Below are 27914 nucleotides of genomic sequence, written 5' to 3' on the forward strand. Positions count from 1 at the left end.
GCCGGCAGCTAAATTTATCCCGGCTGACTCAGCCCTTGCTCGGAATGGGGGGCCGGGGGAGGGCGCAGGGCAGTGGGAAGTGCCAACAGGGGTGGGCTGGGGGCAAGGAAGGGAGAGTCCTGGCTGGGGGAGAAAAGAGGTGGGCCAGGAACTCCCAACGAAGAAAGCAGCCCCCTCTCCCTCACACAGAGCAGGACATAGCAGAGGAGTCCTGGGGGATGGCCACCATGGGGAAAAGGTCAGTGAAAGGAAGACCATGCCAAGGCTGGATAAAGGGAAGCTTAGATTTATTGAGCGCCTACTGTGTGCCAGGCGGTGTGCAAGGCGCTTTACATACATTATCGCATTAAGTCCTCACAACAACCCTGCGAGGTAGGTGTTTATAAACCCCCATTTGACAGATGAGGAAACTGAGGCTCAGGGAGGTGAAGTGATGCGGCCAAGTTCACATGGCTAATAAATGGCAGACAGAGGTGTCCAAGGATCGGAGAGAAAAAAAAAGACTTCGGTGTCTGAGTCCCAAGCCGGCTGGGGTGGATGAGTACAAAGATGGGACCGGCGGGCTCCAGAGGTCTGGGAGGCCGGAGGCCTGCTCCCGGCCCAGCACGGCTGGAGACTGCAAGGCTGGGGACCCGCGCTTGGGAACTAGGGATCGGATTGAGTGGCAGAGCCGGAATTAGCAACTGGGGAGATCCGCGACCTGCGCGCGCCCTGTAGTGGCTATAGAGAGTATCACACCCCACGCCCACTGGCTTCTGGGGACCGGCCTCTTTCCTTGCGTGGCCAGTTTCTTCGGAAGAGGCCGAGATGGGAGACATTCTCAGGATTTTTTCAGGTGGGCGATACCACCTGGGAGGGAAATCGTGGCCACGCCTCAGAGCATCACTAAGGAGCATTAGGGTGGAGGAAAAGGGGAAGGCCTAAAGAGGTCCCAAGCTGATTCATTGGTGTCCTTCCCTCCCCAGCTCAGACCACCACAGGCCAGGGTCAGTGACAGGGCCACTATCTTGCCCTGCTTTGGGGAGCCCTCACCTAAACCTGGGAGACTGGGATAGGAGTGCCTCACTCCCTTACCTCTTCTGCAAACCTTGGGCAGTCTCCTGAATTGATCATGACTTCAGGTGACAAGGAGGCCGCCCAGAAACCCTCAAACTCTGTTCACTTATTCCCAACTCTCATTCTTGGCTTGTCGAGGGGAGGATGAGATAGAGTCCTTTCCAAAGATCTCAAAATGTCAGAGATGGAAGGATGGACCTTAGAATACCATTGTTTTATATACCAGGAGGCCTGGAGAGGGAAAGTGACAGGCCTCAGTCAACCAGCAAGTCAGTGGCAGAGTTGGGATTGAAATCCAAGACTTGTGACACCAAGGTGAGCCCTCCTTCTGCTTTGCTGGTTGTTGCTGGACCTATTCCTCTTCTGCCAAGAACCCCTCTGTCATCTGGTCACTCTGCCACCGGGTCCAAAGCCTCTCCTTCACTTTTTCCCTCCTCCTCAGAGGCCCTGCCCTACACTGCCCTCCTATAGCTGCCACCACCCCTGCCCTCCTGCCTGATCCTTGTTAGGCCTCTCTGCTCAGCTCCGCACCCAGTGCATCAGCTGCGAAGAGCTCACCCTTGTGTCCTGAACATAACAGACATTAATTAAATCTACTGCTGATTCTCACCTCTCCTGAAACAAAATCATTAATGGGCATATGCTTCCCTTCCTTTCATTTATATTTCAAGGATGGGAATAGGTATGGGTAAGGATACAAGGAAAAGAGAAGCAAAGGAAGTCTGGGGAAGAATGGGGACCAGTGGACCCAAGGATGGATGTGTTGGGGACTCAAATACAAGAAGGGGCCTCTCACTGCCTCTTCCTATTTCCCTGTTGAGTCCCCCTGATGTCCCTCACCCCGAAGAGGACCTCCTCGGTTTGGCTTATGACATCTAGGATCTCTCCGACACTGTCGCTCAGTTCCGCTGTCTTCCCATCTTCCTCCGGCGAACTGTTTCCAACCCCGGGCAGGGTCCTCTCATTCCGCCAGGAGGCGCCTGGGGCTTCTGTGTCGCTTCCATCAGAGGAGCCGCTATGGACGCTAAGCTCCTCAGCTTCGTCCGTGTCCGAGTCAGGGGCGGTGTGGCGGCGGATACGGGACACGGCTTCTCGCAGGGCCCCGGCGTAGGGCCCTGGGGTCCGCGCCCAGCCCCGGCCCGCGCGCCGCTGGACCACCGCCACTTCCGAGCCCTCGGCCCTGCCCTGGGCTCCCGAAGCTCCTGGGCCTAAGGCTTGGTGCTCTGGGCTACCTGGCTGCGTGGGGGCGTCCCGCAGGTTTACTTCCGGGGCCGGGAGCCCCAAGATGCGGGAGGTGCGCTCCTCCAGTGAGGAGTGCCCCGACCTCCCGCCCTCAGCTTCGCCCCCGCGGCCCCCGCCGGGCTGGTGTAAAAGGCGACTGTTCGACAGCCGCTTTCGGCAAGGGGAAGGAAAGACCGTGGCCCCTTCACTCTCCTCCTTGCCGGGCTTCGATTGGCTGGCGGATTCCCCCACCACGCGTGTCACCCCAGAGGGCAAAAGCTGCACCTGCTGGGTTCGGGGGGTTGGAACATATTGGGATCGTATCACCACGCACGTGGCGTCAATGACAAAGACTCCTTCCCCACGGGACGGGCCCTGGGAACTGCGGGGCAAGGTGTGGGCACGGCGGGTCGCCTTCCAACCCTCCAGGGTCTCCGGTCCTGCCCCCTCTGCAAGACCCAGGGATTCTCTCCATCCGGTGCCTCCGGGAGCCCAGGGTCTGGGGAGTGTCTGGCTATGGCGGGGCGGCTGCTTTTTAGGGGAGGGAATCCAGCATTTAGGGAACCAGATCTGTTCTTTTCCTTCTTTCCCTTCCCTCGAGCCCTTGAGGTGGTGCCTGGATCTGGGAGCGGGACGCGGGGCACTGGGAGCCGCAGTTGCAGACCCCGCAGGAGTTGTCTCGGTGCCTGCGCTCCCTGTAGCTTTGGCTTGGGGATGGCTGTCGCTACCACTGTTCAAGTCAGCAGCAGCCAGCCCCAGGCTTTTCTCCACGACCCCCTTGCCGGGCTCTGGCCTTGCTCTGGCCGCTCCACAGCCTGGGGATCCCCCCAAGAGACCTTGCCCCTGTCGGAGACCCCAAGCCCCGAGGACGTCCCGGTAGATCCGAGGATCCAGCCTCTTCTTTGTGCGCCCTCCCTCTGTCCTGGCCGGAGTCGGAGGTGGGGCTGATGAAGTGGGCACCTGGGAGTGTCCGGGGCCTCTCTTAGTCCCCAAGGTCCTATGGGGGCCTTCGTAAGAAGGTGGAGCCACGTAGGGTGGCGGCCGGTCCCAGCGGCGTCGCGGGGCGGTCCCGGCAGAACCTCTCAGCAGCAGGTGAGCCTCGTAGCTTGGGGGCCCCGGCCGCCGACCTCCCCAGGGCCCCGCCCACGCCGACCCTGGGTCGCTCTGCGGCTGCGCGGATGGACGGGGCGCTCGCCCCACCAGCGCCAGGCGCTCCGGCCGCAAGGTAGCAGGGAGCCCTGCCGGCTGGGCTGCCCGAGGGGCGTTGCGGGGCTCCGGGCGGGGCCGACCCGGGGGGCTTCGTCGGGCCCCACCAGCCTTGCGCCTTTTTCGCTCGGTCTCCTTGGCCTCCCGCTCCTGCGACGCCGCTTTCCTTTTCTCTTGCTCCCGAGCTCGGACCTCGGCCAGGGGCCCCGCCCGCCAGTTGGTCGCCTCCTGCAGCACCCTGGAGGCCCAGGGCCGGCGGGGCGGCGGCTGTGGGGATCCCGGGCGCGGCCCACACCTGGGACAATGAGCAGGAACCCAGGTGAGCAGTCTGTGGGGGAAGGGAGCCGAGGTCCGGGGAGCTGGGAGCAGTGGAGACCACTTGGGGCAGCCATGTGAAGGGGTGTGTGTGAGTGTGTGCGCGTGTGCACGTGCGTATATGTTAGGACTGAAGTCGAAGCGGGACTCCTCGCCATCTCTGCCTGCACACTTTAACAGCGTCTGCCCCATCTCACCTCCTGCCCTTTCTCACACCCACTCCTGTTCCCCCAAACAACCGGATGAGTCAGGCCCCAGCCTTCGGGAGCGGGCAGGGGTGGGAGGCGTGGGAAAGAGAAGGGGGATCAGTAGTGCTCGCTGGTGCCTGCGGGGTGGTCCGGACCCCACTCCCCGCCCCACCACTCTCTTCCCCTCACCCCTGCTTCACTCACGTGCGGTTCTGGAACCCGCGAGCCCAGTGGCTGGCCTGGAAGTCCATGGGCTGTCGAGAAGGGGCGCGGCGACTATAATGACAGGAAATAGTCTTCACTTCTATCACCAATAGCTTGGACTTCTGCACCCAGAGGCAGCTGCCAGACTCCTCATCCTGGAGCTCCCGGGGGCTGTCAGGCCCCTCGGAGAACAGTGGGCCATCCAGCATCCTGCCCCACCCCACCCCGGCCCCCCACCCTCCCACCCGCCCCAGGAGCCCCCTCCCAGCCCAGGGAGCCGGCGCCCACTGCAGAGCCGCGGGCCCGGGGACTGGGAACTATATATACCCGGGCACACGTGTGTGTGCCTGTCTCTGTGTGTGCGCGCGCATGTGACACCGCGCGGACTGCTCCGCGCTGCTACCTCCCCCATGTGCACGGCCGCCCCCTGGGGCCCGGGATTGGACGCCCCTTCCCACTGCTGTTGTCCCCCAAGCCTGATGGGATCGCACGAGTGGGCGGGGGAGGGACTTATGATTCTTGCCAAGCTGACAGTGCCCCCTCCCCCGTCCCTGTTTCTTCAACCTTCCTGCCGTTTTAACCCTTTACTCTCCTGCTTGTCAGGTTGCCTGACCACCAGGGTTCTGCCCCTGGCTTCCTGCCTCAGATTTCAGTTTCCCCAACATAGAGTGCGTGAGAATGGAACTCAAGGTCTCTGCCTGCCACTCTGCTGGTTTCCATGGGGTTGGGGTGCAGGAGGGGCTGGCCCACGGCTGGGGGGCTATTTTTAGCGGCAGTGGCTGTTCGGGTGCAGAGATGAGATGAGTAACCAGCTCCCATGCGGTGGAGAGAGGAGGCGGTGGCTTTCACCAAGCTTTGTGCGACTCTGAGGGAGAGCTGCCTTCCCTAAGCTCAAAAAGGGTGACCCCTACACCCGTATCTCCTCGCCAGCTCAGTGCTGCAGCCTAGGATTGCTGGTACAGCAGGACACAGGCGTGTGCCTTGGCCACCCAAGCTGCCCTACCAGTCCCATTCTACGTTTGTCCTTGGGCAGCCAGGGAGCCCTCCCACAGCAGCAGGCTTTCACCTCCAATTTAGAAGCAGGATTTGGGGGTTATATTGTTCTGTGCCCACACAGCCTGCCCAGCTTTATGGAGGACAGAGTAAGTGCTTATGCACTCTCACCCTTCCAGAGGGGGATGGAGGAGAGATGGTGTGTTTGCTTGGCAAAACTAATCCCCTAGCAACTGAAATGATAAAAGTGGCCTTTTTTTTTTTTTTCCCCAATGTAGAGCTCCCCCTCACCACAACAATTGCCTAGTTCACTCAGCCCCCACCTGAAGTGGTGCTCCAGATGCTCACCTTTGGGCTGCCTCTGTCCTGGGGGGCTGTTGCTTACATCCACATGATCCCTCCTCCTAAGCTTATACCAGGTGTCCCCTGATTCACCATGGTAATGTTAGTGGCAGCACAGCCCACGCCAACCCTTCCATGCAGAGACTTAGCAACCATGCCTGGCAACCATGGCAGCAGCCTCAGTGGAGGGGAGGGGTGCAGAGAGGGGAAAGAGAGTGTGTGTGTGGCAATGGTTCCTCGGGAAGAAGGGATAATTTGCCTCTGGAGAGGAATAGGTAAGAATAGAAGCTTGTGAGTCTCCCAAATTTTATCCCTTGTCTCTCCCTCAGCTTCATCCTCACACTGAGACTGATAGGTTGGGTTTTAGGGGCAAATCAGAGAAGCAAGAGTTCCCAATTAGTTTTCCACTAATGTACATGGAGCCCTTTGGGTCCAGACCCTTCCTTTTAAGGGGATGGGGAACAACCAGAAAGGTTGTCGTGGGGCAGAGACTGACTGACTAACAGCTCAACAAAACCAGGCCTCTGCTCCCTAACACAAACCTTTAGAGAGAATGCAAACATTCCCTGTCCCATCCACCCTACCCCCCTTGATTCCACACACCTGCCAGCTGCACCGATGACTTGACTCGAAGGTGCTTCCTTCCACCCTAGGTCCCACTAGAATCCTGAGGCTTTTTAAAGCCCCTGCCTCCTCCCTAGGCAAATCTTCCTTAATGAGGGAATGTGACATAAGAGGCCATCTGTCCTTTCCACCATGTACTTACCCTCCCCACACATAAACATACTCTAATTCTAATAACTTGGAAGCCTTCCTCCCCCAAGTTTGAGAATGTGCTGTGAGAGCTGTAAAGGGGTGAAGGCTGAAGCAGGGGCTCCTCTACAGTCATGATGCAACACTGAAAGCAGAGCTCTGATGAGGGCCACCTTCTTTTTTTAAAATAAGCTTCCTCAGGTCGAATCTGATGAGGGCCTTGATGCTTTTCCCTGTGTTCCATCGGGAAGCCTAGTTTGGAGAACCCAGTATGCCGTGGCTGGAGGGTCATCAGAGGGGTTAGGCACTGTCAGGGAAGGGGTTAGCAGCACTGTGGGGGAAGGGGCAAGCAATGACTCTGAAATTGCTCCTGGTTTGGATAGGAAACTGTATCATACCTGTAAGGCAGGGGTTAGCTGGCACCCAAATTTAGCTCATACTCCAGTCTAGCAGTTCTGGTGTTGGGTGCTGACTGCTGTTTGGGTCTACATGGTTTCAGTACAGGGAATGGATCTGATGGAGTGACCAGTGCCCTGCTGTTCTCCCACCATCCAGCTCTGTCTCACCTTGGAAGAAAGGCAAGGGATTTGCAGGTTTAAAGATAGTGCCAACGGGGTACGGTGGCTCATGCCTATAATCCCAGCACTTTGGGAGGCTGTGGTAGGTGGATCACAAAGTCAGGAGTTTGCGACCAGCCTGGCCAATATGGGTGAAACTCTGTCTTTACTAAAAAATACAAAAATTAGCCAGGTGTGGTGGTGCGCGCCTGTAATCCCAGCTACTCAGGAGGCTGAGGCAGGAGAATCGCTTGAACCTAGGAGGCAGAGGTTGCAGTGAGCTGAGACTGCGCCACTGCACTCCAACCTGGGCAACAGAGCGAGATTCCATCTCAAAAAAAAAAAAAAAAAAAAATAGTGCCAACTCAGCAAAAGCCAAACAGTCCAACCTTCCTTAAGAAAAGCTGATAATGGTGGCAGGATTCTCTGCCCAAAGGAGACCCTCAAGTCTGTCTACTCTTGGGAGTAGACACTAACACTGTTACAGGATTTTCCTTGGGTACCAGCCATGATTCAGGCAGAGGGGAAAGTGAGATAGAAAGGAGGAACCACAGGGTAAGGAGTAGTTGTGAAAGAATTAGAAGTCGGAAGTCTACTGTAGCAGTAAAGACTGTTTGGGTTCAAATCCTAGCTCCATTTTTTTTTTTACTAGCTGTGTGGTCTTGGGTTAGTTACCCAGCCTCTCTGTGCCTCCATTTTTTAAAATCTGTAAAAAACTGGAATAGTGTCTACTATTGTTCTGAGGATTAGTTAATATATGTAAAGCACTGAGAATGATGTCTGGCACACAGTTTTGTGTGTGTACGTGTGTGTGTGTGTGTACACACGTTATTATTAATGACCAGTTGAAGAAGCCATATAAAGTAGGACAGTAGTATCCATCAACTGTAAAAATCAAACACTGCAATACCATGAAGAGATAGCTGTCATTTAATTAGATTTGCCACAAAAAGCAATAACCTTAGCTAATCACGCTGCCCTCCTCCTCCACCTAACCCCCATCTCCCTTCATATGCACAAACACAGGAACCCAAAGCCCCTCCTCCCCACAATCCTCCCCACTCACATTATGGGAAGAAATGTCACTAAATGGACTTAGCCTCCTCCATATAGCATGGAACAGGTGAATAAAAATATCTTTATGAAGAATTTTGTTGTGCTGTTATCTTAGGGTTGAATCAGGGCTGAGATGGAGGCAGAGGCAAGTGAGGTCTGGGGATCTCTTAGAGATCAGGATTTGTCTGAGAGGCACAGAGCCTATAGTTCACCCAGAAAGGGGGCTATGTCTAAGAAGACAGGGGCTAGAATTGGCTAGGCTGAAAGTTTTTTCAAGTGTATGTGTGAGGGTAAGGGTAGCTATAAATCCATTCTCCTTCCTCCCCCTATACCTTCCCTAGCTCCCAGATAGAAGGGCAGGGGGCCCTGAGCAGGGAACAGAGTCACAATTCCCCCAAGTTTCATCTGATTCCCACAGAGCTTCCAGCAGGCAGTGAGTTGGGCATATCCCCTGGTGCTGCCTGACCCCTTCCCCCAGCTCAGGGCTTCTTCTCTCCACCTGTGAGCACCAGGGCCTGCAGGATGTCAGACAGTGATACAATTCCCTTGACCACATCATTTTCATCCACCACTACAAGTCGGTGAACCTGGCACAGAACAACAAGGGAAAAAGGGAATGTTTAGTGCTGGCCTCAGCACTGGAATGCTGGAATGTTTAGCTCTGCCCCTACTCTCCTTGCCAAACCCCACTCTCAAGGTTGCTCCCCTCAGCTCCTTTAGGGTTGCTGGCCTCCCTACCTCTGCTTCCACTAGCCTGTTGATGATGGTCTCCAGAGTCTCATGCAGGTAGCACTTGAGAACACCCTCAAAGTAATGTGATCGATGTTGCAGGGCTTTAGTCACAGATACATCTAGGTTGTTGTAAGTCTTTTCTGCTGCCAGATTCTGGGGAGACAGAGGAAGGAGCTTGCAGGGAAGCAAGAAAGCCAGCCTCCAAACCCTGAACCCATCCAACCTCACCAGAGGGATTCAGGGCAATTGTCAGCCACAAGGCATACCCAACTCATTCAATTCCTTTTCAAATAGGATTTGAAAGCCTGGAAGCTTCTAAGACCCTGAGATCACAGAAGAGACTCCCTTCTCCCTCTCCATATTTAATAGCACCCCCCACCCTTCCCTACCTCCCAAACCCTCCAAAATCACTCACGATAACATCAAACTTGGAGTAGATGTCCACCACACGCCCTAGGGGGACAGAGGCAGCTCAGTAAGGAGGATCTGGGGTCTAAAGCTCCCCCTACTCACAGAATCACCCTCCTGGCTAAGCTGAGGGGAAAACAGATTTTCCCGGAGCCACCCTGACTTGCCTGGATCTTCCCTCCCTCTCCTTCTGCCCAATCTCTCACCCTTCTCGTCCACCACTGGCAAGGCTGAGACTCGATGCTGTACAAAAATCCCCAGAGCCACATAGACGGGGGTGGTAGTGCGAACCATAGCAATATTGGCATAGGTGCCAATCTGCAGCTCTTCCAGAGACTTGGACATGAACTCTGGCTTGGGGAACTCAGTGATCTGAGGAAAGAACCATCAGCTTAATTTTCAAGGCACCCAAAGCCACCCTTGGATAACCCCTCCAACCCAGTATGTTAGAAATAAGGGCTGGGTGCGCTGGCTTATGCCTATAATCCCAGTACTTTGGGAGGCTGAGGGGGACATATTGCTTGAGCCCAGGAGTTCAAGACCAGCCTGGGCAACTTGGCAAAACCCCATCTCTATAAAAAATACCAAAAAATTAGCCAGGTGTGGTGGTACACACCTGTAGTCCCAGCTCTTCTGGGGGTTGAGATTGGGGGTCACCTGAGCCCAAGAGGTTGGAGGCTGCAGTGAGCCATGATAGTGCCTCTGCACGCCAGCCTGGGCAACAGAGTAAGACCTTGTATCAAAATAAATTAATAAATAAATAAGAAGTGGGGCTGGATGCAGTGGCTCACACCTGTAATCCTAGCCCTTTGGGAGGCTGAGGCGGGAGGATCACTTGAGCTCAGGAGTTCGACACTAGCCTGGGCAACACAGTGAGACCTTGTCTCTTTTTTCAATAAATAAATAAATAAACGAAAAAAGAGAAAAAAGAACTGGGCTGAGGAGCACTTACAAACAATTTGAGGAACTTCAGAATGCGCTTGTGGGTGAGGATATACAAAGTATTGCCTGATTCTGGGTCAATAACTGGCAGCCTGTGGATCTTGTTCCGAATTAATGAAGAGACAGCATCAAACAAGCTGTGGGAGGGTTGGAGATAATAAGTTCCACAGTGCTGGGGCTGAGGGTGAGTAAACAGCTCCACAAAGTGTATCACTAAACAGGGAAAGCTAATGGTTAGGGAAGGGGGGCAGAGTACAGGCCAGACTTAGAGAGAGAGAGAAAGTGTGTAAGTGTGTGTGTGTGTGTGTGTGTGTGTGTGTGTGTCTTTTCTCTCTTCTTCCCCTTTCCCTGGGTGTCTAGGGCATTAGCTAGGCTGATGGCAAATCTCTTCCCCTTTTTGGACAGATGGATAACTGGAACCCACCTGGCATTAGGAGAAATGCAGACAAGCGGTTTAAAGGAATCCTGGAGGTACACCTCTGAAGGGAAAAGGGATGGGTCACAAAATACCACCATGGAAAAGCATTTCCCAGAAACCCTCCATCCCTTTATAACCTTTTACAACCCCAATTCTCTACATACCTCTCCAAGTTTCTATCTTGTGTTCTTCTAGCTCATAGATCTGTACCTGAAAGCAGAAGCAACAGAATTTGAGACCTGATCTCTCTGCTTCCTGAAGCCCTTGTGGCTTGCTGGGAGCAAAAGAAATGAGAATGAGGGACTTAGGGTAGGGAAAGTGATTTTGGTCATTGGGCTAAGGTTCCTTACCAAGGCTGATTTATAGTAGCGGTGCAGGATATTGATGAAATCAGTGATGGTCAGCATGCCTAGAGGACAAGACAGAGCCCTCAGTACTGCCTGAAGCTTGTCTCCCTGCCCAGCACAAGATGCCAAAAATAATGTGTTCCAGAAACTTTTGCTTACCCACAAAACTTTGCTTCTTACTATCCCATAAAGGGGCAGCTCGTACACCGTTAGTCACCAAAGCAAAAAAAGCTTTCTTCACCTGTAGCCAAGACAGTAATAATCATAAAGGCAAATCCACAGGGGCAGGACTGTAAAATAAAGAACAGTGTTTGGGCATGTTGGGTAAAACATGAGACTAACTTCACAGAAGGATAAGGATATTACCCTTAGGATGAGATAGGATGAGAGGTATTAAACCACAGGCTCCAAAGGGGGAAGGGAAAAGAGGATTCACCCACCTGCAGGGACGTATCAAATACAACCAATTTGGAGCTTGTGGGAATCAGGTCATAGCAGCGATGAGACTTCATGAAGGAAGTATACACGCTATTGTTGGATTCTGGGGTCTCTGCATAGGGTGGGATAGTTAGCAGCTTCCTTCCCCATAAAAACTCCCAATCAAAAGAGACAGAAAACAGAATAGTGTTCTAGTATCTCAAATATTTACAGCATGATTTTTTTTATAAGGCCCCTTATCTGTCTTGTTCCTATTGTTTCCACAAAACCTGCATAAACCTCTTAGAAACCATTTCATCCAACCCCTATCTCCAGGTTAAGACTTTATCTATTGGTCCCTATAGGTAAAAGAAAGTTGACTAAAACATAAAGCCTATAGTATCTCTCTTTAACATGTTATAATCTAAAAATGTTTCTCATCTTTAATCCAAGCTTTCCCTTTCATATATTTAGCACATTTTCACTTTCCTCTTTTTTCAATGAAATAAGCTGCTTAAAATTCTTCCAAGACTGTGCTGGGCATGGTGGCAAGCACCTGTAATCCCAGCTACGCAGGAAGTTGAGGCAGAGGATCACTTGAACCCAGGAGCTCAAGGACAGCCTGGGCAACACAGTGAACCCGTCTCAATTGAAAAAAAAAGTTAAAATTTTAAGACCTGAAAATGGGAAAGTCATGGTCCAAGTTGGGCCATTTCTCATTAACAATAAGTTGGAGCCCAGTGCTCAATCAACCTGGCTCAAAACACCCTGATAGTCCATTCTGGGACCACCCTGTAAATCAGAAATCATCCCAGGAGATCCTGGGTAGTTTACCTTTTTCTATTCCTGTGATTTTAATTGCTCGCTCTAAACTAGGGAAGCAATCTCCCAAAATAATAGCTTGAATGTGCTACATACTATACTATGTGCACTTAAAAATATTACATTAGCCAGGCGCGGTGGCTCACGCCTGTAATCCCAGCACTTTGGGAGGCTGAGGTGGGTGGATCACGAGGTCAGGAGATCAAGACCATCCTGGCTAACACGGTGAAACCCCGTCTCTACTAAAAATACAAAAAATTAGCTGGGCATGGTGGTGGGCGCCTGTAGTCCCAGGTACTCGGGAGGCTGAGGCAGGAGAATTGCTTGAACCTGGGAGGCAGAGGTTGCAGTAACCCCAGATTGTAACACTGCACTCCAGCCTAGGCAACAAGAGTGAAACTCCGTGTCAAAATAATAATAAATAAATAAATTACATTGACTGGGCATGGTGGCGCACGCCTGTAACCCAGCACTTTGGGAGGCCAAAGTGGGTGGGTCACCTGAGGTCAGGAGTTTGAGACCAGTCTGGCAACATGGCAAAACCCCATCTCTACTTAAAAAATACAAAAATTAGCCAGGCGTGGTGGCACGTGCCTGTAGTCACAGCTACTCAGGGGACTGAGGCAGGAGAATTGCTTGAACCCAGGAGGTGGAGGTTGCAGTGAGACGAGATTGTGCCTCTGCACTCCAGCCTGGGCGACAGAGTGAGACTCTGTCTCCAAAAAAAAAAAAAAAAAAAAAAAAATTACAAAATTTAATCCTTACAACAAATGTGTAAGTACTGTCCTCATGTTTCAGATGAGAAAATAGGTGTAGTTAAATAAACTGTTCAAGTTCACCCATTAATAAGTGGCAAGAAAGACTCAAACAAACCCAGATCTGATTCCAAACTTCATGCTCTTAAGTCTTTAATCAATTTGGTTTTTAATATTTAATTTTTAAACCAAAGTTATACAGACACACGGTTTAAACAGTCAGTTTTACAAATTTTGTTAAGAAAAAAATGCAGTCCTTGCAACCCACCTTCCTGTACTACCCTTCCCCAGAGATGAGAACATCTATCTACCTCTTTTAGTTATTTTGGTACTTAATTCTATGTCCTTAAATAACATGTTTGTATTGCTAGTTTCCGATTTTTTTTTTTTTTCATTTTGGGGCATTATTTATCATCTACCTACCAAAGAAGAGGAGAATTTCTAGTTCTCTCTCCTACTAGGGCTTCACCACAAACATGTACTTCCCATCCTCCCCATTCTTCCAGGAGCTAAACCATAATGTTTAAATCTTTTTTATTTATTTTTTTTTGAGAGGGAGTCTTGCTCTGTCACCCAGGCTGGAGTGCAGTGGCATGATCTCAGCTTACTACAACCTCAGTCTTCCAGGTTCAAGCGATTCTCCTGCCTCAGCCTTGCAAGTAGCTGGGGTTACAGGCGCCCGCCACCATGCCCGGCTAAATTTTGTATTTTAGTAGAGATGGGGTTTCACCATGTTGGCCAGGCTGATTTCAAACTCCTGACCTCATGTGATCCGCCCACTTCGGCCTCCCAAAGTGCTGGGATTACAGGCATGAGCACTGCACCCAGCCAGTATTCAAATCATTTTGACTGAATATTTATTATTCAGAAATAAGCCAAATAATAAACTATGATTTTTTTTCTTCCTTTCACAACTTTGTTTTCTCTGGAGTTAATGTCTTGTCCTTTTGTTTGTTTAATTTTCTATGTATAATTCTTATAATTAATCCAACCCCCAAATGCTTCACCAGTTGTTTAAATCTCCTTTCAAGAGGTTAAAAAGCATTAGATAGTCTATCAATTTAAACTACCCAAAGAAGTCTCGCTGGAGCCTTCTGACCTGCTCAAATCTGGGCTGGTTTAACTGGTGTGCACTGCTGTCATCCTGGGATCTTTCTTCATCACCATCCTGGGTACCCCTTTCACGTCTCTCCTCCACTGGTGCTCCTGTATCCTATATCGCATTTTCATATTTTTTGATTACTCCCTTATTTTGGTGGAACACATCTTCCAGTACCTTCCTGAGAAAGGGTGCATGGAAGGTACATGTTTTTGAGACCTTGCAGCCTGTAGATATCTTTATTCTACCCTCATCCTTGGATTTATAATTCGACTGAATAGAGAATCTGCAGGAAAGCTTGGAATGTATTTTCCTGCAGAATGTTGAAGGCATTCCTCCGCTGCCTGCTAGCTGCTGGTGTTGTTGAGAGGCAATTCTGACTTTTTGTATGTGACTTCTTTTTCTCTCTGAAAACTCATAGGATCTTCTCTGTTTCCAGTGTTCTGAAATCTCAGGATGACTGTGCTTTGGGTGGGTCACTTTCATCCATTGTGCTGAATATTTGATGGGCCCTTTCAATATGAAAACTAATGTCCTCAAGTTCCAATAAATGTTCTTGAATTAGTTCCTCAATTATTTCCTTCCCTCTGTGTTGCCATTTTTCTCTTTCTATGACTCCTATTTAGAAACTGGACCTCCTAGACTGATCCTTTAATGTTTGTTTGTTTTGTGGGTTGTTGAAATATTTCCTTTTTTTTTTTTTTTTTTTTAAAGAGACAGGCTTTCATTCTGTCACCCAGGTTGGAGTGCAATGGCGAGATCATGGCTCACTGCAGCCTTGACCTTCTGGGCTCAAGCAATTTTCCTGTCTCAGCCTCCTGAGTAGCTGGGACTACAAGTGCATGCCACTGTGCCTGGCTAATTTTTATTTTTTTTTGTTGAGACAGGGTCTTGCTGTGTTGCTGAGCTGGTCTCGAACTCCTGGTCTCCTGCCTCGGTCTCCCAAAGTGCTGGGATTATAGGTATGAGCCACTGCACCTTCTCTCCTATTTTCTACTTTGTTGATTTTTAACTCTCCTTTCTGGGAAATTTCCTCATGTTGACTTTTGAAACCTCCAGCTGTGTTTAAATTTTTGCTATTATATTTTTAATTTCCAAGAGTTCCTTTTTCTTTTCTGAAAATTCCTTCTATAAAAAATTGTATCCTATACTTGTTTCATGGTAGAAATATGGTTTTTTGTTGTTGCTTTTGTTTTCTTGAGACAGAGTTTTGCTCTTGTTGCCCAGGCTGGAATGCAATGGTGCAGTCTCAGCTCACTGCAACCTCCAACTCCTGGGTTCAAGCGATTCTCCTGTCTCAGCCTCCCGAGTAGCTGGGATTACAGGTGCACACCACCATGCCCAGCTAATTTTTGTATTTTTAGTACAGACAGGGTTTCATCATATTGGTCAGGCTGGTCTCGAACTCCTGACCTCAGGTGATCTGCCTGCCTCGGCCTCCCAAAGTGCTGGGATTACAAGCGTGAGCCACCATGCCCGGCTGTTGTTTTCTTTAAAGATATACTACTTTCACAGGTATTGAGAAATATGTTCCTTTACCTAAGGTTATATTAATATTATTAAAGTTTTCTTCTCCCCTTTTCCTTCCAGTTGCTTTTTTCATGTTTGTTTCTTCCGTGTGTACATGAATTCGGGAGGGGCAGTTTGCTTTTTCATTTTTATTTATTTTTTACCAGGGAGATACAGCCTTCAGAGTAAAACAAAGGTACATTCCAGGGTGGGGTCGGGGGCAGTTTGGATCATTTTTCACAGATCCTTTCTTTAGATGTTTGGTAATCCCTGGTTTAAAGGAAAACTTAAACCATAACTTAAGAGTGGAGGCTTTAAAGCTGAGTGGAAGCTCTAAGTGTGTAAGTGAGCCTTACTGACTGCGAATCATTTGGGTAGGAAACATTCAATACTTAAATATTTTAGAACTTCCCTTCAAGAGGATTCTGGAGAGAAGGATTATTCAATTTCATGCTTGGAGGGTGAAGTCTTTTCTGCCAGCGCTCTGGAAACTGAAAAGGAAAAGACAGCTGGAGGCTCAGCATCTAGTATAGTTCACTACATGCTCCTGTTTTCAGTGCAGTACTTCAGTCCTAAGCTGTGCCCGAGTCCCTTGCCAGATTTCCAGTCTTTGCCACAGGTGGGAGGTGGAGTTGCTCACTGTTGCTCACCCGATCACTCAATGGGATAGGGTGTCTTGGGATCTGACTGTTTCTTAGACCTTAATGCTTCTTGGCTCTCACTGCTAGTTATAATTCAGTTTTCTCAGATCTAAGTCATTCATCACTCTTTTGTCTGCTTTTCAGCTTCCAAAAATTCATTGCTATTATCTCCTCTCCTGTTTTCCCTATGGTGTGTTTGTATCTTTTTCTTTAAAAAATTTCCTTTATGATGGTTTTAGGGGACTTTTTGTGAATATATATTCAATGTACCATCTTTTTTTTTTTTTGAGACAGAGTCTTGCTCTGTCACCCAAGCTGGAGTGCAGTGGTGCGATCTCCACTCACTGCAACTTCCTCCTCCTGAGTTCAAGCGATTCTCATGCCTCAGCCACCCAAGTAGCTGCGATTACAGGCATGTGTCACCACGCCTGGCTAATTTTTATATTTTTAGTAGAGATAGGGTTTCACCATGTTGGCCAGGCTGGTCTCAAACTCTTGTTCTCAAGTGATCCACCCGCCTCAGCCTCCCAAAGTGCTGGGATTACCAGGCATGAGCCACTATGCGCAGCCCAATCTACCAATCTACCATCTTTAACTGGAAGCCTACCATTGTTACTTCAACTTGAGAATTCAAACTCCCAAGAAAATGTTTTTGGACACCAGTTGAAGATACATACACTACACTGATAGTTAAATACTATCATTCAGGCCACAGGCCCACAAATATATTGGATTTGGCTTTCTTGGTGTCTTTTTTTTTTTTTTTTTTTTGAGACCAAGTCTCGCTCTGTCGCCCAGGCTGGAGTGCAGTGGCACCATCTCGGCTCACTGCAACCTCCACCTCCCAGGTTCAAGCAATTATCCTGCCTCAGCCTCCTGAGTAGCTAGGACTACAGGCGCCCACCACCACGCCAGGCTAATTTTTTGTATTTTTAGTAGAGACGGGGTTTCACCATGTTGGCCAGGATGGTCTTGATCTCCTGACCTCGTGATCCGCCAGCCTCGGCCTCCCCAAGTGTTGGGATTACAGGCGTGAGCCACAGGACCCGGCCTGTTTGTTTGTTTATAATTGAGACAGGATCTCACTCTCTGCCCGGGCTGGAGTGCAGTGGCACAATCACAGCTCACTGCAGCCTCAACCTCCTGGGCTCAAGCAATCCTCCCACCTCAGCCTCCCCAGTAGCTGTGACTAGAGGTGCACACCACCATGCCCGGCTAATTTTTAATTTTTTGTAGAGACAGGGTCTCACTTATCCAGGCTGGTTTCGAACTCCTGAGCTCAAGTGATCCTCCTGTTTTGGCCTCTCAAAGTGCTGGTGTTACACTGTGCCCAGACTTATTTAAATCAAAAATTTTTAATCTAGAAATTTACATAAAAATCCAAATTTCTAGTGTCTTCAAAGTCAGAAGATCTGCCAAAAATAGGTCTTAATTGACCAGACCTAGATAGTTGTTGCCTTTTTTTTTTGATGTTTTGATGTTGATCAGACTGGTCTGGAACTCCTGACCTCAGGTGATCCACCTGCCTCGGCCTCCCAATGTGGTGGGATTACAGGCATAAGCCACCACAACCCAGCTGCCTTAATTGTAATTTTTTTTTGAGACAGAGTCTTGCGCTGTCCCCCAGGCTGGGGTGTAGTGGCACGATCTCAGCTCACTGCAACCTTTGCCTCCCAGGTTCAAGCAATTCTCCTGCCTCAGCCTCCCAAGTAGCTGGGATTACAGGTGTGCAGCACCACGCCCGGCTAATATTTTTATTTCTAGTAGAGACAGGGTTTCACCATGTTGGCCAGGCTGGTCTTCAACTCCTGACCTCAGGTGATCCACCCGCCTTGGCCTCCCAAAGTGCTGGAATACAGTCATGAATCACCATAGCCAGTCCAGTTGTCACCTTCTTTTAGATGCAACACAAGATCTACAGGTTGTCATAATCATATGTGGTTCACTTCACTGCTTGGTCCATGTAGGCAATTTGAGTTTCAGGTTTCTGCCTTGGTGCTAATACAAATGTACTCAAAAACATAAAATAGGCACTGGCCGGCATTGGAATTGTCTTCCTTGTGCTCTGGATTTTAGAGGTTTAGTGCTTCTATTACTAGATTAGTTCTAAGAGCCTTTTTCTAATTTAATTTAATTTTTTTTTTCCTGAGATGGAGTTTCACTCTTGTTGCCCAGGCTAGAGTGCAATGGCACAATCTTGGCTCACTGCAATTTCTGCCTCAGCCACCCAAGTAGCTGGGATTACAAGCATGCACCACCACACCTGGCTAATTTTGTATTTTTAGTAGAGACAGGGTTTAACCAGGTTGACCAGGCTGGTCTTAAACTCCTCAGCTCAAGCGATCCACCTGTCTCGGCCTCCCAAAGTGCTGGGATTACAGGAGTAAGGCACAGCGCCCAGCCCTTTGCATAATTTTTTGTGTACACTCAATGGCTTTAATGAGCTTGCTGGGTGATAAAATCCTGGTGGCACTGTTTCTGGACTACGCAGAAAATACCCAGGACTTCTAAAACATGGTTAGCCAGCCCAGAGCTGCCTATGGAAGTTTTCCCTGTACCTCAGAAGTTTCTCTCAAGTGGTTTGATAATTGAAGATATTAACCATCCCCAATCTGCCCAAGATTTATTCCTGGGTGATCTTGCCAAACTACTGTCACTGATTTTTGTGGTTTGGCCATTATCTGGCCCTGCTTTGACTTTCCCAGGGGAGAGATTCAAAAGCATTGTTGAAGACATTGTTAGGGTCAGGCTATTGTTTCCATGCCCACTTTCCTTTCTTCAGTAAACTTACCTTGAGGATGCTCATTTTCCAGAGCTGGGGAGCTATCTGAAGAAATGACCTGGAGAGACAAGAAAACAGATTCAGCTTAACCTGGTTCCATCCATTTAAGCCTAGCAACATTAGGGGAAGGGCTGGTGAACAAATAATGACTTTCTTTAAAGCACTATAAAGCCACCACCTCCCCCAACCCTGTTTTTTTTCTGTTTCTGAGACAGGGTCCCGCTCTGTCACCCAGACTGGAGTGCAGTGGTGTGATCACAGCTCACTTCAGCCTTGACTTCCTCCGGGTCAGGTGATCCTCCCTCACTTCAGCCTCCTGAGTAGCTGGGACTACAGGCGCACGCCATTATACCCAGCTAATTTTTGTATTTTTAGTAGAGATGGAGTTTCGCCATGTTGCCCAGGCTGGTCTTGAACTCCTGGGCTCAAGTGATTGCCCTCCTTGGCCTCTCAAAGCACTACGATTACAGGCACGAGTTACTGCACCCAGCCTTATTAGGCTCTTCAGAAATAATGATCTCATTTAATCTTCATAACAACCCTGAAGTAAGTACTATTATTAGCCTTATTTTCACAGATTGTCTCTGAGAGTCAAGAGACATTAAGCAAGCTGTCCAAGGTCACATGGCTGATAAGGAGTGGAGCTGGCATTCAAACACCTATCTTCTGGTTCCAGAGCTTGTGGTTTGCTTTTTTATAACATCAAAATTTTAATAAATAACATACATGAAAAAACAAAAAATTTTAAAACTACTTATACCTAAGAAAATAATTTATTATAACTGATGAAGAGTTTGGTTATCTTGGCAGTGTTCATTTTTGTAAATTTGCTTGTTTGTTTGTTTTGTTTTGAGGCAGAGTCGCGCTCTGTTGCCCAGGCTGGAGTGCAGTGGCGTGATCTTGGCTCACTGCAACTGCCTCCTCCTGGGTTCAAGCGATTCTCGTGCCTCAGCCTCCTGAGAGCTGGGATTACAGGCGTGTGCCACCACATCCACCTCATTTTCATATTTATAACAGAGACGGGGTTTTTACCATGTTGGCCAGGCTGGTCTCAAACTCCTGACCTCAACTGATCTGCCCGCTTCGGCCTCACAAAGTGCTGGGATTACAGGCATCAGCCACCACAACCAGCCATTTTTATAAAATTTTTGAATGTATTTATTCCATTCTGATGAAATTCTACCTCTCTGGAATCACAGAAGAGAAGAAACCAATACTGCTACAATATTGTGCCTTCCAGAAATACTTCTATCCACTTCTGAGTGGAATGAGCATTATCTGCAAAGCTCATGTTCTTGTACACTATACCGCCTAATGAAACATTAGGTCTTAAAAGCTAAGACTAAAGATCTGAGCTTAGGGCTAACCCCTACAAGATTCTCACAGATCTACTTTATTAAAACATGGAAGCCAGAGAGATAGCATTGTCTTCCCCCAAACACAGACACTCACTAGGCATATTTGTAGGCACTAGAACCACAGACATTGGTTCTACCATTGTCTACCTCCATGGTAGAGAGAGGGCCACAACTGGGGAGGATCCCTGTAGCTGACTGTTAGCCAGTCAAAGCCTGAATGACTGAGAGGTGGATAAGGAACATGAATGTTCTGAAACTGGGGACTCGAGTCCACTCAGCACCCTTGTCAGTCAAACAAAGGCTGCTATAGCCAGGGGATGCTGGTTTTCCAAGTTTCCCTTCCCAAGGCAGTCTGAGATTAGAGTGCTTTGACTAGACAAAACTTAGAACCATTTCTGTGCTCCCTCAAGTGGGAACATTTGGAAATGCCATTGTTATTTAGGAACCCAGAAGGGATCACAACAATTTTCATCTGCTAGCATCAACAGTCTTGGCTCCACTTTCTCTGGGTGATATCTCCAAAATAACTTAAAACCATACTTCATCCCCATAGCTTCTGTAGTAACATGACATTAAAAACTTCAACCTGGGAGGTTGGCTGACAAACTTCCTAAACCAGGGAAGTTTACAACAGCCCTAAACTTTTCTCCCTTAATGGGCTAGGGGAGAGTGCAGGGAGTAAGGGGGATAATCTCCTTCTCTTCCCTCTGGACTGCATAAGACTGTCAGCTTGGCCTGCCATTTTGGCAGGACTATCAGAACAACAGCCTCATCACTTGTAAGTAGGAGAGAGGGCTGTGATAAACACATGATATATCAGAGTCTCACAAAGATCTACACAAAGGCACAAAAACAGCTACTTCTGTAGAATTTACCCATCATATGATATATATTGTACTGTGCGATACTTATTTTGTCCGTTATCTATCCAAACAGATTATAAATTCCTGGAAACCTAGAACTATCTTATACTTTGTATCCCCCATACCACCAAGCACAGGATTTTGCATATAATTCACAGTTGTTTTGTTTTTTAATTCTCAAAGAATGATGCACACTGATAGGAACAGATATGCCTAAGACTAAGTTACAGAGGGAGGAAAGAAACATATAGCTAACTAGAGATACAGATACCAACATAACAGAGTCAAATACAACTGAATATGTGACTTTTTTTTTTTTTTTTTTGAGACAGAGTCTCGCTGTGTCACCCAGGCTGGAGTGCAGTGGCGTGATCTTGGCTCACTGTAATCTCCGCTGCCCGGGTTCAAGCGATTCTCCTGCCTCAGCCTCCCAAGTAGCTGGGACTACAGGCACCTGCCACCATGCCCAGCTGAGTTTTTTTGTATTTTTAGTAGAGATGGGGTTTCACTATGTTGGCCAGGCTGGTCCTTTTTTTTTTTTTTTTGAGATGGAGTCTTGCTCTGTTGCCCAGGCTGGAGTGCAGTGGCGCGATATCCGCTCACTGCAAGCTCTGCCTCCCAGGTTCACGCCATTCTCCTGCTTCAGCCTCCCAAGTAGCTGGGACTACAGGCGCACGCCGCCATGCCTGGCTAAATTTTTGTATTTTTTAGTAGAGACGGGGTTTCACCGTGTTAGCCAGGATGGTCTCGATCTCCTGACCTCTTGATCCACCTGCCTCAGTCTCCCAAAGTGCTGGGATTACAGGCGTGAGCCACTGTGCCTGGCCAGCCAGGCTGGTCTTAAACTCCTGACCTTGTGATCTGCCCGCCTCGGCCTCCCAAAGTGCTGGGATTACAGGCATGAGCCACGGAGCCCGATAATGACTTTTAACTTTCTGCCTGTTTCACCATATCAGAGGGGGAATTATGTAGTTACATCTACTTCTTTCTACTTTTTTTTTTTTTTTTTTTTTGAGACAGGGTCTCACTCTGTCATCCAGGCTGGAGTGCAGTGGCATGATTACAGATCACTGTATCTTCAACTTCCCCAGCTCAAGCAATCCTTTGACTTCTGCCTCCTGGGCTGCTGGGACTACAGGCACACACCACTAAGCCCAGCTACTTTTTGTATTTTTTTGTAGAGATGGGGTCTCGCTATGTTGACGAGGCTGGTCTTGAGCTCCTGGGCTCAAGTGATCCGCCCACCTTGGCCTCCCAAAGTTCTGGGATTACAGGCATAAGCCACTGTGCCTGGCCTCCTTTCTACTTTTAATAACATAGGGGACCTGAGAAAGTACAACTGTACCACGTAAGTACAAAATATTACAGAGACACAGTCTACATCTGACAAACAGACTCGCAATTTCTTCCAAACTTCTGATCTACGTTTCCAATTATTTGTTTGACAACCATAGATGTCACAGAGACTCCTCAAATGCTTCAATACGAAACAAAACATTTGTCCCTCCAATCCTATTATTCTTGCTGTAGTTCCCATCTTGTTTTTTCTGTTTTATACAGCTGTCTTCTTACCAGTTATCAGCTAAGCTGGTAATGTTATAAATGCCTCAGATCTATATCTCTCTCATTGCCAATTTTACAGCCTTAATTTAGGCTTTTACCTCTCACTTCTGCAAGACTGTTTAAATTGGGGTCCTTGGCCCATATCTCTCTGCTTTTCAATTTGTCTTTCGTGCTTTCACCAAAGCATCTCAGGTTTGGAAGGGGCTTTCATCTCCATTAACAAGAAACTTTACTTTCCGAAGTAGCTCAGTCCATGTACAGAAAGCTGCTATGAACATTCCTAAAAGACATTCACTGACTTGCTCATAAATCTTCCATGGGTCCCCTATTACAAAACAAAGTTCAAATTTAGCATGGTGTGTAATACCTTCAACCTGATCTTAGCCTACTTTTCCAGTCTTTTCTCTCACTGTGACCAAAATCCAAAGCCAGCAACACCAAGCCGCTGGCTCACCCCCAATTCTCCACATCCCCCAGTTTCAGTGCCCTTGCTCATACTGTTCTCTCAATTTGCAGTGCCCTCTCCTAGGTCCAAAGTAATTTTTCTCTCAACTATTCTGTCACAGTCCTTTGTTTTCATATTAATGATAGCATTTATTATAGTCTACCTTTAAATAACAGCTGTTGCTGGCTTGCCCTCACCCTTACTCCAGTTAGGCTGAACATTTTCAAAGCAGGAGTTTTCTTTTTCTTTTTTCTGGAGACAGGATCTCGTTGTGTCACTCAGAGTGGAGTGCAGTGGCATGATCTCAGCTAACTACAGCCTCCACCTCCCTGGATCAAGCAATCCTCCCACCTGAGCCTCCAGAGTAGCTGGGACTACAGGTATGCACCACCACCATCATGCCTGGGTAATTTTTGTGTTTTTGTTTTTGTCAAGACAGGGTTTCATCACGTTGCCCAGACTGGTGCTGAACTCCTGAGCTCAAGCAATCCACTTGCCTTAGCCTCCCAAAGTACTGGCATTACAGGCATGAGCCACCACACCTGGCTGTTTTCTTTTTCCTCTTTTTAACTTCTACCCCAGAGCCTAATCCAGTACATAAAGTGTGAAGGCTAAATTAGAAAATCTACATAAAAATGCTCTGTAAACCATACTACACTCACAAGTAAGTAGAATATGACATGTTATTTTAAATTTAATGGAATTAGACTCCTTATTTTTGTTCAAGATTATCTTGATTAGTCAGAACTGGCTCCCTTGCCTGGGAGACCAACTGCGAATCGTTTTAGTACTTTGGTCGGTTTTCTTTTCAAAAACCTGAAAGAAACAACCTCTCTGTGGGCAGAGAAAGGGTGTGGCAAAGAATTACTATGGGCATGTAATCCAAAGCAAAGTGAACCTGCAGTCCTTTCATAACTACAGTAGCAAATGATAAAAACCAAGATGGGAAGAGTTACTCTGCCTGAAAGAAGACACATGGTTAAAAACTGTGGAGAGGGAAGTGTATGGGAGGGGTTACAGAGCGCTAGAAAAAGACTCCTGAGAGTGAGGGTGGGTGCAAACATGCAGCAGGCAACCCGCGGCATCTGTGGGAGGGTGACAGGGCCCTGCCACAACTGGTCAATGCCTGCTCGCCAAGAATGCGCTGTGCCAAAACTCCTGCTTAGAGTCGCAGAGCGGGCCATGACCTAAACTTGTCCAGGGACACATCGGCCTCTAACACTGCAAGTTTTCCTCTTTCAAGCAAACCTCAATTCTCGGTCTTATTAAGGGAATGTGACTTCACTGGATGCAGTATAAAGATCTTCAGATGTCCTCCTGCCAGGGATTGCAGGGATCACAGAAAGACTACCGAGGTCCAGCAGCTACCTGCAAGCGGAGATCCCTCTGGACACCCCCTGCCTCACCCAGCAAAGCCGCATCACAACCCCGCGCTCTCAAACCTCTAAAAGGGCTTGAGGTGCTAAGAGGAAAGGAAGCCCAAGATTGCCACGGCTTACGTGGGCTCCAAGGAGGGCCAGGAGTCACTGCCTGCTTGGGCTAAGGGTACCGCGTACGGAAAGGCGGCGGGGGCGCGGCCCAGTCCCAGGAGATGCGCCCAACGAAGAAGCGGAGGGACACGGTCACGGGATAGGGCAGACACCCGGCTGCTTTTTGTTTGCTAGACACCAGCGCCAGCCCCTGCCCGGCCCTCCCGGTCTCCTAAGCGGGGTCTTAGGCTCTACAGCGCCCCCGACCGCCCTCCTGCGCTCCTCACCGTCTCCATTGCAAGAGGCGCCGGCTTGGTTTTCTCGCTTTAGGAAACTCTCTTGGGGAAGGCCACGCCCCACATCCGGTGCGGCGACGCCACTTCCGCCCACGTCACGGCAGTCGCCAGACTACGGCGGAAGGCGTGGAACCCACCCTTCCGGCGGTGGCGGGCCTCGGTAACCGCCCTCCCCCGGGTCCTCTCGGACCGCACGGATCCGGCTGACGGCGAGGGTCACGGGACGGAGCCGCTTGTATTTAAAATGTTCTTTTTTTATTTGTCGTTTAAAAACAAACTTGGAAGAAGCAAAATCCAAAACTTGCCCTTTGCCTCTCGCAACATAAATTATGTACAGTTCAGAATGATCGCTGATACAAAACATGCCAAGGACAGGGGCGCTGAGGGTGGAGGGAGAGAGGGCGCTTTAAAAAAGGGAACCATTTCATCCGTTGTTACGAAGGACCAACCTTGCTGTACAGGATACACACAACACAAAATAAAGTCTTCACGGGATTCACACTTGTCAGCGATTTATTTTTTAAAAAGGGGGAGGGTCCTGGAGGTGAGGGGAGAAGACTGTAAAGGGGAAAACTGAAAATTGAGTATGTGCGAGTGTAAACCAACCCAAAATACAAACACGGGGGGGTGGGGGATTCTGATGCAATTATACAGGCAGGGTACTTAAAAAAAAACCAACCAAAATTCCAACCTTGTAGCTTGGGTCTGAGTTATAGTTTATATAAAAATTAAAAACTGTATAAGGTTTCTTCACTAAATTCTACAGGACTATCGGATACCTAGCATATGCTTACAAAGTCTGCCCCATCCCCTTTTCCCAATCCCAGGGCCCAAGCCCCAAACACAGCCTGACTCACGGGAGCCAATCTCCCCCTCCCTGTAGCCTAGACCTATTGCTCTCCGAAAAGGAACATCAAGGGCTGTGGCTTTGAGGGCTGCAGCCCAGTCTTCCTGCTGTCTGATTTAATTACAGCGGTTCCTGTGGGAGTGGGGGGTGTTATTCTCTTAAACATTTGCAGCTTGAAACAGTTGAGGAAGCAGCTTTAAAAAAAAAAAAAAAAAAAAAATCTCCCTACCCCCAACAATCCACAACTCCCCAAATTCAAAACAAAACAAAAACAAACCTAAAATCACAACAGCCACCAAGCTCCCCCTCCAGCAGGCCCGCCCGTCCACCACCACCAAGCCCACCCCTACACTCCAGACATCGGATTCTTGAAAATATTAATTACAAAATGCCCTTTGCCCACAGCCCCTAGAAGAGAACTGCATATAAGCTTCATCTTCATCCCCACGGTTCCCTACCAGAGAGGGGTTTGGGGTGTCACCCACCCCTTACCTACCCCCACCCCCAGGAAGAGGTTAAACTGCAGCACAAGCTTGGGCAGAAAGGGGAAGGAAAGGGAGGCAAGGAACCCATCACCCTCTGGCTCCCCCTGGGGTCAGCTCTCTTTTGTGCGTTATAACATAGTCCAACTATACAACAGGGGGTGGGAATTGCCCAGCCTCTATACCCCCATCTTACAGCAGTCACAGCCAGGGGGTGGGGAGTGGGGTGGGGGGTGAGGAAAAGGGCGGTAGGTTGGGTAATGGAGGGGGCCCCCCCACAAGGGGAGCTCCATGTGTCCGCCCCACACCCCCCTACCATTTATAAACTGGTTTTGTAAAAAGAAAATAGATATATTTATATAGAATATATAAAGCACAAAAATTAGTAGTTTTACATTTGCTCTCCCCGGGGGTGGGGGGAGAGGGGAGGGTTCTCACCTCCAGCCGGCTCCCCCATGCCCCACAAGACTATGTACAATCCCATGTATAAATAGATAAATACCCCCCACCCTCCCCTCGCTGACACTAAGCTCCCCACCCCCACATCACCACCCCTTCCCACCAGACCAGCAGCAGTTTGGTGACTGAGGGAAAGTGGGAGCTCCGGGCCACACCCTGCCTCATTAGGTATGGGCATGCCACTCAGGGATAGCCCTCACCCTACCCCCCACCCAACCCGTCCAGGGGCTGGAGGGCAAACGGGCTCATGATGGGGTTGGGAAAACAGGAGAGAGATATCCTGGTCCTAGGTTTAGCCCCCTCCTGCCCCCATGTCCAGATGGAGAAGGAAGTCCTAGAGCAACTAGGGGCCAGTCATCCCCAATCTTCATCATCATTTGCCTCAACCACCATCCCATGCCCATAATTAAAAACAAAGATGGATTTTTTGTTGTTGTTTTTCTTCCTCCTCCTACCCCCTCTTCCACCCACTCAGAAGAGGGCAGTGAGGTGGGGGAGAGGGTTGGGGCAGTAGGGGGCTTGGAGAGGGTCTCACATTTCAAAACAGCAAAAAATCCAACACTTAAATGAGGTAGGTGTGGGTGCGGGGTCTCCTTGCCCGGCTTGCCCAGCTTGCCCTCCTAGGCAGCTGGGCGCCTCTTTCCCGTTCATGTTGCATTTGTCAGAGTGGAAAACAAGGAAACACAACCCATAGAGAGACAGAAACACAGAGGAAAAGAGGGAAACAGACAGATCAAGAGGGAGGGGGATGGGGGTGAGGGTGGGGGCAGGACCCGGCAGGCAGGGCCAGGTGTGGGACCCGGCCTTTGGGATTGTCAAGCTTAGTCAAGTCTCTTTGCAGCCTTGAGTTGGGCCGGAGAGGTCAGTGGGAGCAGCAGGGCTGTGAGGCCCGGCCACACATCCTCTTCCCCCACCCTGCTGCCTCCCAGATGCTTCTGGGTAGTTCCCGGCCCATATCCCCCTCAAACCTGAGATGCCCAATGGCTGCTTCTGTCTGGCCCCTCCTGGAGCTGGGGGCAGAGATGCCAGCCTGAGGGCCGGTGGTGGGGAAGAGGGTTGTCCCTGGTGCCCAGGGTGGGCTTGGCCTAGGGCCCTCTGCCCCAGCCTCCTGCTCCAGGGGCTCCGGTCAGCCGGCAGCCCCAGCCCTGGGTCCTGGCTCTGGCTGCTACCTCTCTTCCCCCTCAACCCTTTCAGGGAAGAGGTTGTGGGTAGGGGGACTCCCCTGCCTGGTAGCCTCAAAGCTTCTTAGTTCATCCATTTCCGACAATTCCAGGCTCCACAGTGGCAGGGGATCTTGTGCTGATCGTCCTCAAAATCAAACTGATAGTCATAGGTTAGCTGAAAAGAGAAGAGGGCAGAATCAATGCTA

At 49.4% G+C, this 27914-nt stretch overlaps 3 protein-coding genes and 2 long non-coding RNA genes across 15 annotated transcripts in view; 2 read left to right on the forward strand and 3 right to left on the reverse strand.

Annotated features, from left to right (window-relative positions):
- Positions 1 to 270: 270 nt before the first annotated feature.
- On the reverse strand, positions 271 to 6207 carry DDN (dendrin). 3 transcript variants are annotated; one of them, XM_077954028.1, is made up of 3 exons: positions 6129 to 6207; positions 4191 to 4262; positions 271 to 3778 (listed from the first exon to the last, which is right to left on the reverse strand). In XM_077954028.1, the coding sequence occupies exons 2-3, from the start codon at positions 4235 to 4237 to the stop codon at positions 1849 to 1851; spliced, it is 1977 nt and encodes a 658-aa protein (XP_077810154.1). In that variant the 5' UTR covers positions 4238 to 4262; positions 6129 to 6207; the 3' UTR covers positions 271 to 1848. The 3 variants fall into 3 exon arrangements, with proteins under 3 accessions (XP_077810154.1, XP_077810153.1, XP_001105260.2); XM_077954027.1 differs by lacking the exons at positions 4191 to 4262; positions 6129 to 6207 and adding an exon at positions 4445 to 4487 and having other exon boundaries at positions 271 to 4065; XM_001105260.5 differs by lacking the exon at positions 6129 to 6207 and having other exon boundaries at positions 4191 to 4487.
- Positions 6208 to 7742: 1535 nt separating this feature from the next.
- PRKAG1 (protein kinase AMP-activated non-catalytic subunit gamma 1) lies at positions 7743 to 24811 on the reverse strand. 9 transcript variants are annotated; one of them, XM_077952809.1, is made up of 14 exons: positions 24749 to 24811; positions 18773 to 18821; positions 15749 to 15831; positions 13832 to 13945; positions 11179 to 11288; positions 10898 to 10979; positions 10742 to 10800; positions 10556 to 10601; positions 10398 to 10452; positions 9984 to 10110; positions 9238 to 9403; positions 9039 to 9076; positions 8630 to 8776; positions 7743 to 8478 (listed from the first exon to the last, which is right to left on the reverse strand). In XM_077952809.1, exons 5-14 carry the CDS (start codon positions 11248 to 11250, stop codon positions 8371 to 8373), a joined length of 900 nt encoding a protein of 299 aa, XP_077808935.1. In that variant the 5' UTR covers positions 11251 to 11288; positions 13832 to 13945; positions 15749 to 15831; positions 18773 to 18821; positions 24749 to 24811; the 3' UTR covers positions 7743 to 8370.
- On the forward strand, positions 14937 to 16773 carry LOC144332840 (uncharacterized). The gene is made up of 2 exons (XR_013401025.1): positions 14937 to 15156; positions 15293 to 16773. It is a non-coding gene; the product is annotated as an uncharacterized LOC144332840 (long non-coding RNA).
- LOC107000858 (uncharacterized) lies at positions 23253 to 25256 on the forward strand. The gene is made up of 3 exons (XR_013401019.1): positions 23253 to 23372; positions 24263 to 24537; positions 24719 to 25256. It is a non-coding gene; the product is annotated as an uncharacterized LOC107000858 (long non-coding RNA).
- Positions 24991 to 27914, reverse strand: part of KMT2D (lysine methyltransferase 2D) — a 42599-nt gene continuing 39675 nt past the window's right edge. Inside the window, exon 56 of the mRNA XM_077954009.1 lies at positions 24991 to 27883. Within this exon, the coding sequence (XP_077810135.1) occupies positions 27791 to 27883 (93 nt within the window). The 3' untranslated portion in view covers positions 24991 to 27790. The remainder of the gene's footprint in view (positions 27884 to 27914) is intronic.

Source organism: Macaca mulatta, chromosome 11 (assembly GCF_049350105.2).
Source record: "Macaca mulatta isolate MMU2019108-1 chromosome 11, T2T-MMU8v2.0, whole genome shotgun sequence".
Lineage (NCBI taxonomy): Eukaryota > Metazoa > Chordata > Mammalia > Primates > Cercopithecidae > Macaca > Macaca mulatta.